This window comes from Halichoerus grypus, chromosome 4 (genome assembly GCF_964656455.1).
Source record: "Halichoerus grypus chromosome 4, mHalGry1.hap1.1, whole genome shotgun sequence".
NCBI lineage: Eukaryota > Metazoa > Chordata > Mammalia > Carnivora > Phocidae > Halichoerus > Halichoerus grypus.
Window position 1 is genome coordinate 152174955 of NC_135715.1, and position 13237 is coordinate 152188191.

The 13237-nt window shown below is 37.0% G+C and overlaps 1 protein-coding gene across 1 annotated transcript in view; it reads right to left on the bottom strand.

The window, feature by feature from the left end:
- Positions 1 to 13237, bottom strand: part of TMEFF2 (transmembrane protein with EGF like and two follistatin like domains 2) — a 225559-nt gene that overhangs the window by 45264 nt on the left and 167058 nt on the right. The window contains exons 6-7 of the mRNA XM_078071130.1: positions 2192 to 2340; positions 1398 to 1457 (exon numbers count right to left, since the gene is read on the bottom strand). Coding sequence (XP_077927256.1) covers positions 1398 to 1457; positions 2192 to 2340 — 209 coding nt within the window. The remainder of the gene's footprint in view (positions 1 to 1397; positions 1458 to 2191; positions 2341 to 13237) is intronic.

Below are 13237 nucleotides of genomic sequence, written 5' to 3' on the forward strand. Positions count from 1 at the left end.
TATACTACCCAGCCTACATCTGTGTGTATTTTGTATCTATTAGAACAAAAATAAAAAAAATAAATAAATAAAAGATGCATATCTCTTAAAGATTTTACAGTGCACACAAGAGCTATGAGGTGTTCTGGGTAAGAAAGTCATTTGTTTATCTGGGCTTCTCCCAAACTTATTGATCATGGACTGTTCTTTTCAAGGAATACCTGCTAATAGCTCTCCTGGACATTTGGGAACAGTTATACAATAGTAGAACTAATGTTTTTCCATGTATCATTGTCCATGATACTTCCAGGCTTCTAGCACATGAATAGTTTTATTTACATGTTGAAAACCATTAAGATAAAAATGAAAAATTAAAAAAAAATTTTTTGTTATTTCTAAATTCTGAGAGGTGTGAGGTATCCATAGTATAACATCTGATTAACTTTTTTTCAATTTCATTGAGAGTAGTTTTGTATATAAATATGATGTCAGAAATACTGTTAAAATACAATTTCAGAAAAAAATGAACGATAATACATATTTTGAAAGATAAGAGCATTTCTTGACTATTGACCATAAATTTAGTTAGAGCTGTTTAATAGTTGAGTGAAAAGCTCTTTAAAACACAAAACTCCAAATATCATTATCAACATCAATAATTTTACTTTATATTTTTAATCCTAAGTTTTTATAAAATTTAATAATTTGTTAAAATCCTATTTGCATACCCATAAATTATTTCTCACCCTGGAAAAATTATATTAGATAGAAATAATTCTCAAAATAATATTCTATAATAGCTAAATAAAATTTATATTTTATATAAATGCTTGATAATTCTGCATGTCAGAAGCTACATTGTACTTTTAAAATAATAATTTATTTAAATATAAATTATATTTATTAAAATAATAATAAGTTATTATTTTAAAAGTAAGTTACAGATACCTTTTTAACTTTGCATTTAAAGAGAGATAGCCTGTATTATTTATAGCTGTCCTTTCTAGTTATTTTAGAGACTAGCAAAATTTTTTATCGTTGACTTTAATGAAAATTCAAACAAGAATGTTTGCATTCATTACAATATACTGCCAAAAACTACATTAATTTCCACTGATGCCCATTAATTTGATAAATGTTTTGTCATTTGTACCATTTGCACTGTCAAAACAAGTTAGTTATATCTTACTGACATTTTTGACAATTGCTTTAACTCTGGCAAAAAAAAAAGGCATTTTATTTGCTTCAAAAAAATTCACTATTGTCTATTGAAAGTTTGAACCAAGCAAGAGAAGATTAGTACATGTCAGAAGTCTTGCAAGATTCAAATTAGGATCAATGGTAAGAAAAAAAATGATTCCCCCAGGACTCTTTTATAGAAGTGCTCATATTCTATTGTAGAAAATATTATAATATACCTGCATAATCCGTTCTTGCATAATGCCCATCTTCAGATTTAGTAGTTGTAGTTGTGTTATCTGTGTTAAAAAAATTAACAACGAAGATTGATTAATTGTTTCCTAAACATCGAATGTCAAATTTATATTATTATTCTAATAGTACCTTCACTGTGATTAAGGAAATTTTATAACTATAGTTCTAAGTTACCTTTATGCAAAGACATATTTGCATCAATTTGCTTGAGAGCGAATAATAAAATGGTATCAGCTTTCTAGAGTTTGGGGCAAAGAGAAGGTTCACAATTATAACTGAGATAAGGTGGGTAAAGGAATAACAAGTCAAAACCCAAGAAAATGCTTGTTTCTGAATAAGAAACAAAATAAAACATTCTCGTACATCCTGCTTTAAAAAATGTACTTGAAATATTTCTATTGATTCAATACATAAAAATGGTGTCATTTGTTTTTAATTTCAAGGTTTTCTAATAAATCCACAGATTCTTTGCTAAAGACGATTTTGACTTTTTTTTTTTTTCCCTGTGCAAGGAGAATGTCTGCTGAATATTGGCTTCTGTGTTTACGGCATTGTGAAGATACAGTCCCGTTATATAGAAAAAGATATAGACTGTTGCTGATAGGCTCTCAAACTCCTATAATCACCATAAATGCTACAGTAGACTTTAGTATCCATTATAAATCAGAACTGTCTTCCGGAAAGGAAATAGCTTGCCTAATAAGGAGTTATCTTCACTTTTCATTTCTACACGAAGACTAAAAACATTCTTTGAAATGAATTTTGGTATGAACATTACCTTGACATCGACCCAACGACATGACTTCAATTTTCTCCTGTTTCTGACATGACGCTTCTTTGATTTGACATGCATTATCATAAGATTTCCCATCAGAAGCACAGAGGGGATTGAAGTTGGTTTGAGAACAGTCGATGTTGCACACACACCTAAAGGAAGAGAGAAATAAAAATGGGTGAAGGGGTTTAATTGTATGGTGATGGGTAGTAACGAGACTTATGATGGTGATCACTTTGAAGTGCATACAAATATCAATTTATAATGTCATGTGCCTGAAACTTGTATAATGTCATATACCAATTTACCTCAATCAAAAAAAAAGTAACATTAATAGTGTTGCTATCACATTATACATTAAACACAGAGTGGAAGAATTGCTAGGTTGGCAACATACAAGTCCACAAAACTGAATTGTATCCTTCCAGGGAAGTTCCTTCATTTTCCTACCAGAGATGAAAAGAAGCACAGAACTAATTGAAAATAATTCAAAAGATTGATAAATGGATAAAAAAAATAAAAAGGGGAAACGCAGAAAATAATCATCAGTAAATCTCTGCCATTGGAACTTTTGAAACATGTACATAAACTTGCATGCTGATGTTGGCAGGATTTGAATAGGCTGAGGTAGCCATGAAAGTCTGCTTTACAATTTCCTCAAATGAGATCTTACTGTGTTACTTTATTCTCAGGATATTTGAATGGTGAGAGCGTGAGGAAAATGATTCAGAGGACATTTGCAAGAAAGTAAGCCAGGAGATTATTTGGAGTGTAATCAGGAGTTATACTTCTTCAGCTACATGAAGATGCACAAGACATGTGCTAAGCGGGAATCTTTGGTGGTCCTTAACTTTTGTGGGGGGGCAGCGCAAAACCCTTTGAGAATCAAATGAAAGGTATGGCTCTCTCTTCAGAAATACTCATACTCACACAAAACAACTTTTTTGCATAAAATTTCAGAGTATTTGTGGGCCGCTTGATGCCTGTCCCATGGATCTCTTTCCCAGATATATGCTATTTTTTCTAATTCTAGTTTTAAGTAATAAATACAAGTTGATTACCACTCATGATTTTAATACTTTTCTATAATATACATACAAATTTGAATTAATGAGAATTAGGTTGCCTGAATTAGAAGAATGAGACATTTTCAAGCAAACTTTATATGACTTTTCCTATGTTATCATTCTCTGTAGACAAAGTAGACTGTTTTCACTCAGAATATTTTTATATGTGTGTAAATATGTTATTGCCTTAGAATATAAACTCATATTTTAGATTTCTATTAATTAATTTTCTATTAATATTTACATTATTTTTCTAAATAGATTATATGCTTCTCAAAGTGGTGAAGCACACATTTTACTTCTGTAGATCTTACTTAGAGCTGGGCATATAATATAATGATTACAATAACAACTAGCTTACTACATGCTGGGTTCTTAACATGCATTGCTTTATTTAATCTTTACAACAGCCATTTTATAGACCAACGATAGCACAATTATAAGGTCAGAGAGCTAGTAAATTGTGGAACAAGGGCCACCTACGGGTGTGTTAAAGCAACATATAACCCCTTTCCTCTCACCATAGGCTGTGTATTAGAATTTCCTGGAAAACTTTTAAATATACTGATTCACAAGCAGGTTTCTGGCCCTAATAACTCTGGAGGTAGAGCCTAGGATTCTACCTTCTTAGGCAGTCAGACTGGCACCAGATTCACTTCCTGGGAATCAGTGCTTGATCCATTTGTTGATTAAGTGAGAGAGGGTTTGTCCACACAACAGTGCTTCTCAGAGTGTATTCCTTAGACCATCTGTATCAGAATTACCTAGATCTCTGTTAAAAGTACTGGCAGAAATTGTGCCAATGCACTTAATTTTTTTTTTTTTTTTGGTCAGAGAATTGCTTTAGGAACACTTGGTTATTTTTACTTTCGCATGCTTAGGAACAAATAGCTAGGACAGATGGTTACCATCTCCAAATGCATAAGTCATTGAGGAATGGTGTTCCTACCTCGGTCGCGATGTAGCTACTGAGATCACGACATTGTTACCTGGCCTGATTCTTGGCATCTGAGAGATCTGAGATTGAGAGCTGCCTACATGTTCAAGACTTTTTGGTCCTTTTCACCGTGCATTTGGGGAAGTTACTTTGTAGATGAGCCTTGTTTTCCTTAACAAGCTGTAGTAAATAAAGAGGTGAGGAGACGGACATTGTGTGTTTTTTAAAAGTTGGTTCTAATTGCCTTCAAGCCAGTTTACTATTGTTGTGTTAGACTCTGGGGACTATCTCCTTGAAAGACACCAGCATAATTATCTGTTACTAACAGCAGAACAGACAGAAAGTCATATTTTCTCATCTATCTAAAAAGTAAATTATATAGGGTACAAGGGTATCTTCAAATTATTTTTAGTATCTGAGTTTATTAAACTTAATTAGTTCGAAAACCATGCAGGATTCCAGGACCATAGTCTGACACTCTATTGGTAGTCGCTAAATTATCTTTGTATTCCCCGCACCACCCAATACTTTCCATACACTCATCATTCAGTAACTGCATGTAGTAGATAAATAAATGAAATGAATAAATATAGTGACATGATCTTATATTCTTAAAAAAAGATGAAACTAATATAAATCATCATTACTATATTGTCATAAAAACAAACATAGAGTAGCTAACTAATTTTCTTGGCAGATATTAAGTGTTCTCACTGAGATCAGATAATGACAATAATAATAGTAGCTTACTTAATGATAGTCCTATGTGCTTTATATGCCATTACTCCTTTCATCCTTCTATCTCGGTGAGGTAGCTACTATTACTATCTCTATCTTACAGATGAGAAAATTGAAGCTTAGAGAAGTCACATAGCTTTTATGGGGAAGAACCTAATTTCCAATATAGGCAGTTTGATGCTGTTCTACATACTGTTCCGTACAGTGAAAAACAAGGCAAACCCAAATTCCTATTATTAACTAATTAAAGGAATACCTTGGATGACTAGACTTGAAAAAATAAGACTATGTCTACTCTTAGAGTATTTATCGTGATGTTATGAATCTAAGTCATAATGCCTCTTAGTCTCTGTCTTCCCAAACAAGTGATCCAGACTTTTTAGTATCATAGGGATATATCAGTGAATATTCATTTGAAGGCATTCTGAACTAATACCCGGGAATTAGAACAAATAACAAATTGATATGAATTAAGTTAATCTGACTACTTAAGACATCAATTGTTTAGACTATTTTATCCTTAACAAAATTCTACATAATGTTGTTTCTACTTTTTTATAAAAATACAGGTTTTACACACACATACACACACACACATGCACACACACACACACACACACACACGAACTCTCCAACTGACTCTAAGTTTTAGCACCAAATCTTAGCACCAAGTCACTCCTTCAAAACTTTTAAAGAGCCTGGAATTTTTGAAAGTTCAGATTCATGGGGCAGAGAGATTTTGCATGTTGACACGAGTACACGAATTTGTGTGTGTGTGTGTGTGTGTGTGTGTGAAGAATGGGCTCTGTGGTGGCATTTACTGCATTCTTAATGTGCCTGTTTATTGGTTCATACCTTCACTTTCTGCAACCTTCTTAAAGGCTATCTGTCTTTTTTACCTTTGAATTTCTGGAACCCAGTAGAGGGCATCATAGCAAGTCATCAATAAATGGTTACTGAATGAATTACTGAAAGAAAGGCAGGATAGACTTGGACGAAGTTAAAGAGATTAGTTATTGTCTGGACATTAACACATAGGAGAAAGAACCAGTGATATGTTCATATAAACTCTCACTTAACTCTGTGCTACTTGGCACTTGAAGAAGGCCACCTGCCTCCTTTAATTTGTGTCCCACAGACAGAGGAGACAGAGCACTAGCCCTTAGCGACCTCAATGACATCAGAATACAGTTGTAAAAGGGACATGTTTCACCATGCAGCTCACTACTTATATTTTGTGGTATTTGGGCACAGTTTTTAAGAACCAGTATAATTTAAACATGGTAGTGACTTGTCAGTTTATTGCTGTTTCAAACCATTGAAAAATACAAGGCTCCAATAAAAAGGTGACAGAATTATCATATACTGTAATGGTGAAATTGCAGGTCACTCTGTGCTTTAGCAGCTTATGTAAATTAATCCAGGGTTTTTCTTTTTACAGAAATGAAAGGCAGATATTTTTGAAAACAGAAACTATCCCTTCTTCACTGCTTTTGGCAAATAATTGCATTATTATTCATTCTGAGAGGAGTAACTAGTTAATTACAGCATGTCACAAGTATTTTATGTGAGCCAAGGATTTGTAAGGCTGAGGACTGCATGGATGCCTTTAAGGGTCTGTGTGTGTGTGTGTGTTTTCTTTCCTCTTCTTCTTTTTCCCAACCTATCTCAGTCTTTTGACATTTTGACACTGCGATTACATAGATCTCTTTTCTTCTAGGCTACAGAGAAAAAGAACCAGCCCTACTTGAAAATAATAATTTTAGGGTTTGTATGTGGAAATACTACCCTCTGAAATCCTTCAAAGAAAATTAACATTGACTGAAAACCTTAGTTCTCTGAATTGTAAGAAAGAAGAGAAGCATCCAATAATTTAAAAAGACCACTTGATGGAGTAAAGAACTGAAATTATAGGAAGTGAAAGGTGGTGTCTACGATGGCCCACATGCATTTATAATTATCTCATGAATATTTTGGGGGCTTTACATTACTTTAGTTCCCTGCCTCTCTTGAAATGGCTCCTCCGAAGGTGTTCAGCAATGAGTTACGGAAACCTTTCCCTTACATTTAGGAATGCCTCATTGTCCTCCAGAGTGTGAGGATGCAAAAGCTGCCAGGTAGCAAATTACTTATTCATGTGTCTGGTGGGTGGCTGCCCTCAAATTTCACTAGATTTTGTCTCATCTATTAAACATGTCTACCACTTGTTCCTCTCCCAAGGTCCTTGACTTGCCCATTCCAAATTTTGTCCATACAACATCCCTAATCAGTTTTAAAGTACCCAATTGTACTGCAGTGAGGATGGCTTTCTGGGTTGTTTTGAACCTTGACTGGTTTCTTTCCCTTGAGCCCGGCTGTCTCTGGGGCTATTATGCAGACCCTTTCTAGCCTGGCCAGAAAATGAGGTCAGGGCCACTGTCTGTGCTCTCCATCAGGACTGTAATGGATGAGCTGCATTATATTAATAACAGTGAAAACAGTGTGTATTTTTCATTCAAGACTTTTGTGATACTTTAAGCCCATTTACTCATTAACTCTCATGTAACTCCTTTTGATGGAACTTGATTATAATTATTTTATCTGTAAAGAAACTACAATTCAGGAATGACTGGGTTGTGAGGGAAAAAATGAAATAAGAGATGTGAAAATCGACTGAAAACAAAAAGCCTATAGAGTGTGGAAAAGCATTGACTGGGAAGTAATACTAGTAAGTCTGCTATATTGTTACTCAGGCGATATATGTGAGCTTGTTTATTTCTTTCTTTTTGTTTTTAAATTTGAGAAGGGCAATCCTTTTAGCTTTGAAATCTAGGATGATGGAATAATGCCCTTCTCCAGACATATTACCAAGGACCACAGTGAGGCTTTCCAAGGGCGACGAGAGTTATCTTGTACATGGAAAAAACTTAGTTGCCATTAATATCCATCTCTTTATAAGGAGGTATAGTATAGAAGTTGGTCTATTAGATGGAAGCTCTTGGGACTATTGAGAAAAAGCCAAGGGCAACAAATAGCCAGTCAATGGATGCCTGAATGAAGAAAAATGAAGCTGAGAGACCCTTCCCCGGGGTGGTGTCAGAACTTTCAAAAACAGAATTGCCTATTGAACAAGTGCAACAATTCCTGGGTAAAAGACTGATGGCCATGTATCAGAATGATGTCTAATACAATAAAGGTAGATGGGAAATGGGACTAGAGCCTGGAATTTGGTATCAGATAGACCTGTGTTTAGTGGAGGCTTGATCAGTTACTGTATGGCATTGAACTAGTTACTTAACTTCCCTGAGCCTGCGAAAATGGAGCTACTAACTCAAGATTGTGGGGATTAAATGGAATGAGGCACATAAATTGCTTAATAAAGTTTCCGAGAAGTTGTAATTACCCAATAATTATTGGTCATCATAATTTTTGGCTTAGTGGTTTCTAATCTTGGATGCAAAGAAAAATTTTCTGTGGAATAGTTCGACCTTGGGCAGCAACGCAGAGATTTCCACTTAGGAGGTCTCGTGTGAGGCTGCAGTAACTAACTGGAGTTGTCAAAAATACTGCAGGGGATTCTGATGTGCAGATGTGGTGAGCTGCAATTACAGAAAATGCTCTTTCTCACCCTCTAAGACTAAGAGACTTTCTAATTTAGTGTATGTTACATCCATGTGAGAAATTCTGATGCGTTGGGTCTGAGGTAGGACTCAAGCAGCATTTTCAGCAAGTTCCTTGGCTCTTTCTAAGGCAGATAGCTTGCATAGCCTATTGAGAAACCCCAAATATTTTGGCTCCAAAACACCCTTTTCTCTCTCCCCTTCATTCCAACAGAAGGAATTTAATATTCTCATTTAATGTACATGATTCAGTGACCTGCGGTAAAAGGTTTTCCTCCACGTGCTATAGGTGACAGGTATGTGGTGTCAGATGACAGGGACAGGTGCCTACGTGCACTGATACAAAACCATCATTGTTGGAGCCGTTAGCAGAAGTGATTCACCAAGTAAAACCAAGGTAGAGTGGTGGGAAAGGACGTGAAGCTATGGAGGGGCTCCCCTGTGCCAGGCGCTGAGCTCCAACTTCCACAATCCTGCCAGGTTCTAATGCTTATGAGATAGGGAGGAAAAGGAGGAAACTGAACTATGTCCGAAGGTGAGAGGGATTTAACAGATCTGGGATGGAGCACATGAAGTGGGGAAATGTGCGGAGGCAGACCCTAACACGGAGCTGGGGAGCTGCAAATAGATCAGTCTGATTGGAATGAACTCTTCTCAACCAAAGTGGCAGGATACAGCACTCTAGACAGATTGTAAAGGGGCTCGATTCCACCTAAGGAGTGTGGCCTTTATCTTCTGCACAATGAAGAGTCCCGAAAGCTTTTTGAGCACAGGGTGATAAGAAGGTCAACATGATGGAAGGGGTGTTTTAGGGAGATTACACTTGCAGGGGAGTGCAGGCGGAGGGACTAATCACCAGGCTATTGCTGTAAACTTGGGGGCTAGATAGGAAAGCTCAGGGCAGCGGTGTTCACTCCAATGAAGAAAAGGAAGAATCCATGGCGCTTAGTGGCTCCATACTTAAGGTGTATTATAACGAGGTACTAAGGCACAAATGTCACCACCATGCCCTTTCTGCTCTACCCTTTCCTGCTTTTTTCCTGATTTGTGTTGTGGTCCAAAGAGGAAACTGATGCGAGGGGCAGCCGGGCAGCTGTGTGTGGGACTCAGGAAGGCATGATTTCCTGGTAGGGAGAGTTTTCTTTCTTTGCTGTTGGGACAGGGGCAAACAGAGTTCCATCATGATAGCCGTATCATGTCAGCACCCTTACCTGCAGTTTAAGGAGAATGATTCTTTGTAGTACTGTGTACCCTGCCTGATTCCAGGACTGGTTTAAGACGACTGCAACAAAACTGGCAGCAGGTACCTATTAACGCCTGCTGCCTCGGAGAGCAAACGAGGCTCCCTCCAAGGCAGCAAGTGACCCCACACCCCTCTTCCATGTAGACAATACAGTTGAAGCAGGGTTTGACTGGAGCTCCCTTTTCATGTATCATGCTTGCATTTTTCTCAGGATTATTTTTTCCTTCTTGAAGCAGCTGCATTTACATCTTAAAATAATCAAAGTAAACAATTCTTCTTACTCATATACATTTTTAAAAGCATCCTGAAGCAAAAATCCCTCATTAGCATTATGTGTACGCTCTTGCTCATTAAGCTGGAAAACATATTCAATAACCAAGGGTGACTCTGCGATTACTAAGAAGTGCGGTCTCTCTGACTGGATGGCTCTTACTACACAGCGAAGTCAGAAAGCATGAAAACCCCAGAATAAAAACTTGGAAGTTAAAACAATACAATGAACTCGACATTTGAATAAGGAGACGTACTGAATTCCCACTCGCTCCTTTCCGTCAGGATCCTGTTGCATGTTCTGGCACTTCCCTTCAGGCCCAGCTGCAGGATTCCTACACTCACTTCCGCCAGTTCCATGTTTATATTTTGCAAACTGGCCCTCCGGTAGGCTTGCGACCAACCAAAGACTTCCAGGAATAAATATGTATGAACATCATTACAGTCTAGATTTTCCACAAAACTACAATTTAATATCATACCCTTGGATTTCATACATGAGATATAAAAAAAGTAGATGAATACTAGCTCTGCATTGTGATAAAACTGCTAGTTTGAAAATATTGTCCAATACATTGTTCAGGTGGTTTTCATGATAATGGTTTCAGGTCCTGGCCTGAACTCATTCCATTCATAATTAAAATTTGCATTACATGATCTCCCTTATGCTTATGTCATCCTTTATTTTTCATTTATTAGTCTAAGGGTCAATATAATTTAAATTTGTTTTTAAAATAACATTAAATATACATTATAACATGCTATCAAAAATTTCATTATGTGAATAATGAAAAAATATAATAAAAATATTCACGGGGGGATGCATGGGTGGCTCAGTTGGTTAAACGTCTGCCTTTGGCTCAGGTCATGTACCCGGGGTCCTGGGATGGAGCCCTGAGTCCAGTGCCTTGCTCAGTGGGGAGTCTGCTTCTCCCTCTTCCTTTGCCCCTCCACCCAGCCCATGCTCTCTGTCTCTCAAATAAATAAATAAATAAATAAATAAATAAATAAATAAAATCTTTAAAAAAAATTCATGGGGATGCTATGTTGTAACCCTACAAAGGGAAGGTGGGAAATATGACTGAGGAAGGAGGATGCCCTAACCTTATCTGTAATGTTATGGTTCTTAAGAAACAACTAAAAGCAAATATGCTAAAATGTTTGTATTTGTTAAAACTAGGTGGTGAATGTCCAAGTGTTATATTATTTTTGATAATTTCAAAATAAAAATAAAAATATGAGATTAGACATTTTGCTTAAAATGATTAAATTACCAAGCTTGGTAGATATTTTTTTTCACTGATTTGATCTGGATAATTTATTTCTAAATTATTTAAACAAAATTTAAAATATATATATATATATATATGTATGGAGAAATCCCAGTGGAATAAAATCACATTTCTTTGTAAATAACTACTTAAAATTGATCTTCTGTCCGTATAAAAATGACTTTCAAGAAGAGTTTATGATACGAAGAGACTCATCTCTGTGTTTCTTCCTCTCTCCTCATCTTACTTGCTCGCCCACTGAAATGTGAAACTCATGAACACATGGTGGCATTTTCGTTAACAGGCCCAAGCCAGCATTCTTCATTGACTTCCTGCTGCATTGCCGGTGAGTTTTGATTGCTCCGAAGCAGGGCTGTATGGCAGTGCTGTCGGCCAGGAATAGTCATGAGCTATTCTGAATCCCTTGGGATGAAGGACTCTCAGTTAGAAATGTTTGAACATTTTGCCTTGAAATAAGAATACTGTAGTTTCTCAAAAACATTAAGCTTAAAAGGTAAGAAGGGGAAGGAGGTATGCCTGCCTCCCTGCAGCCAGCTCCTGGGGAAGGTCCTGTTGTTGAAGGTGTTGGGAGGGCTGCAGCCATTGCTGCTGTTCTTTGTTCATTTGTTTTCTTTGCCCTCTTAGGCACATTCATTTTCATTTATCACACATCTCATTTAATTCAGTCTAATCCCCTCAGTGCAGTTGAGCACCCACTTGGTGCAAGGTACGGGGCTAAACATCAGAGACGCCAAGATGGCTCGGGTGATCCCTACTGGCAGCAGAGATCACAACTAAAGGAGAAAAACAAATATCTGTACAACGGTGTCATCAGAGCGAGACTTTGTGGGAGTGAACAGCAATGTTTTGAGAGCACTGAGGAGGAATAATGACTTCTACCTAGAGGCTCTAGGAAGGTTTCATAGAGAATGTGACTCTTGAACTGGAAGTTTAAGGGGGAGTAGAATTTCCACAGATAGTTTCCATGATGACTCGTAGCCAGAGGACTTTGAAATCCATTACTCCACTGAGGATACCTCCCTAACAACTCATTTCTCATTCTTGTCCCTCAGCGGATGCCTCTCTTATGTGTTCATGTATACAGTAAGTGATACATCAAAACATTTTTCTCCTTCCCTAAAACTCTTGCGTCATGTTCCATGTCAGAAATGACGGCATATATGTCCTCTTTGGGCCCCAGAGCCACAGAGGCTTCTGGAAGTCAAGCCAGGCCATTGAAAGAACCCCACTCAGGAGTCAGGGCTCTGGGGTCTGGTTTGGATGATATCATTCTCCACCTGCTGGACCTCTGGCTGCAGGATACTGAAGGACAAGCTGACCCAGTAAGATGATGCCCAGGGTGGTCAGCTCTAAAATTCTGACACTTTGTTTCCTGATACTCATACTATTAATTATTTCTATTTATCTAGCACATCCTTGCCTTCCAATCATCCTACAGTCTTTGCTGCTGCTTCTCTGCTAAAGCCTCTATTAAATGAGTTTGACATTCATAAGAATGCTTCCTTCCTAGGGCGGATGCTTCTGCTACTGGGTTGTTTGCTCTTTCATCATCTATAGCCTTACCCACTTGCCCTCTGACCTGTCCTGCATTACACGTCTCTGCAGCTGAGCCAGAAAAACATGGACTCATGAATTGTGTAATAAGGGCCTCAGCCCACTGTTTGTATCTAATAAATGATGAATAAATAATAGACTTGAATTAAAATCTTAATTCTGCAAGTCGACACATCTGTAAAAGGTGGAAAATAACTTCTGGCTCATAATAACACCTACCCCAAAAGGTTTTTCTGAGCGTATAAATCAGGAAGAATGGAAGCAACTTCATGGGATATTTGGTGCACAGCAGGTTCTATTGCTTCCCTTGCTCACGGAGAGTTCATTCTTCCTTTTGTATTAAATTAGT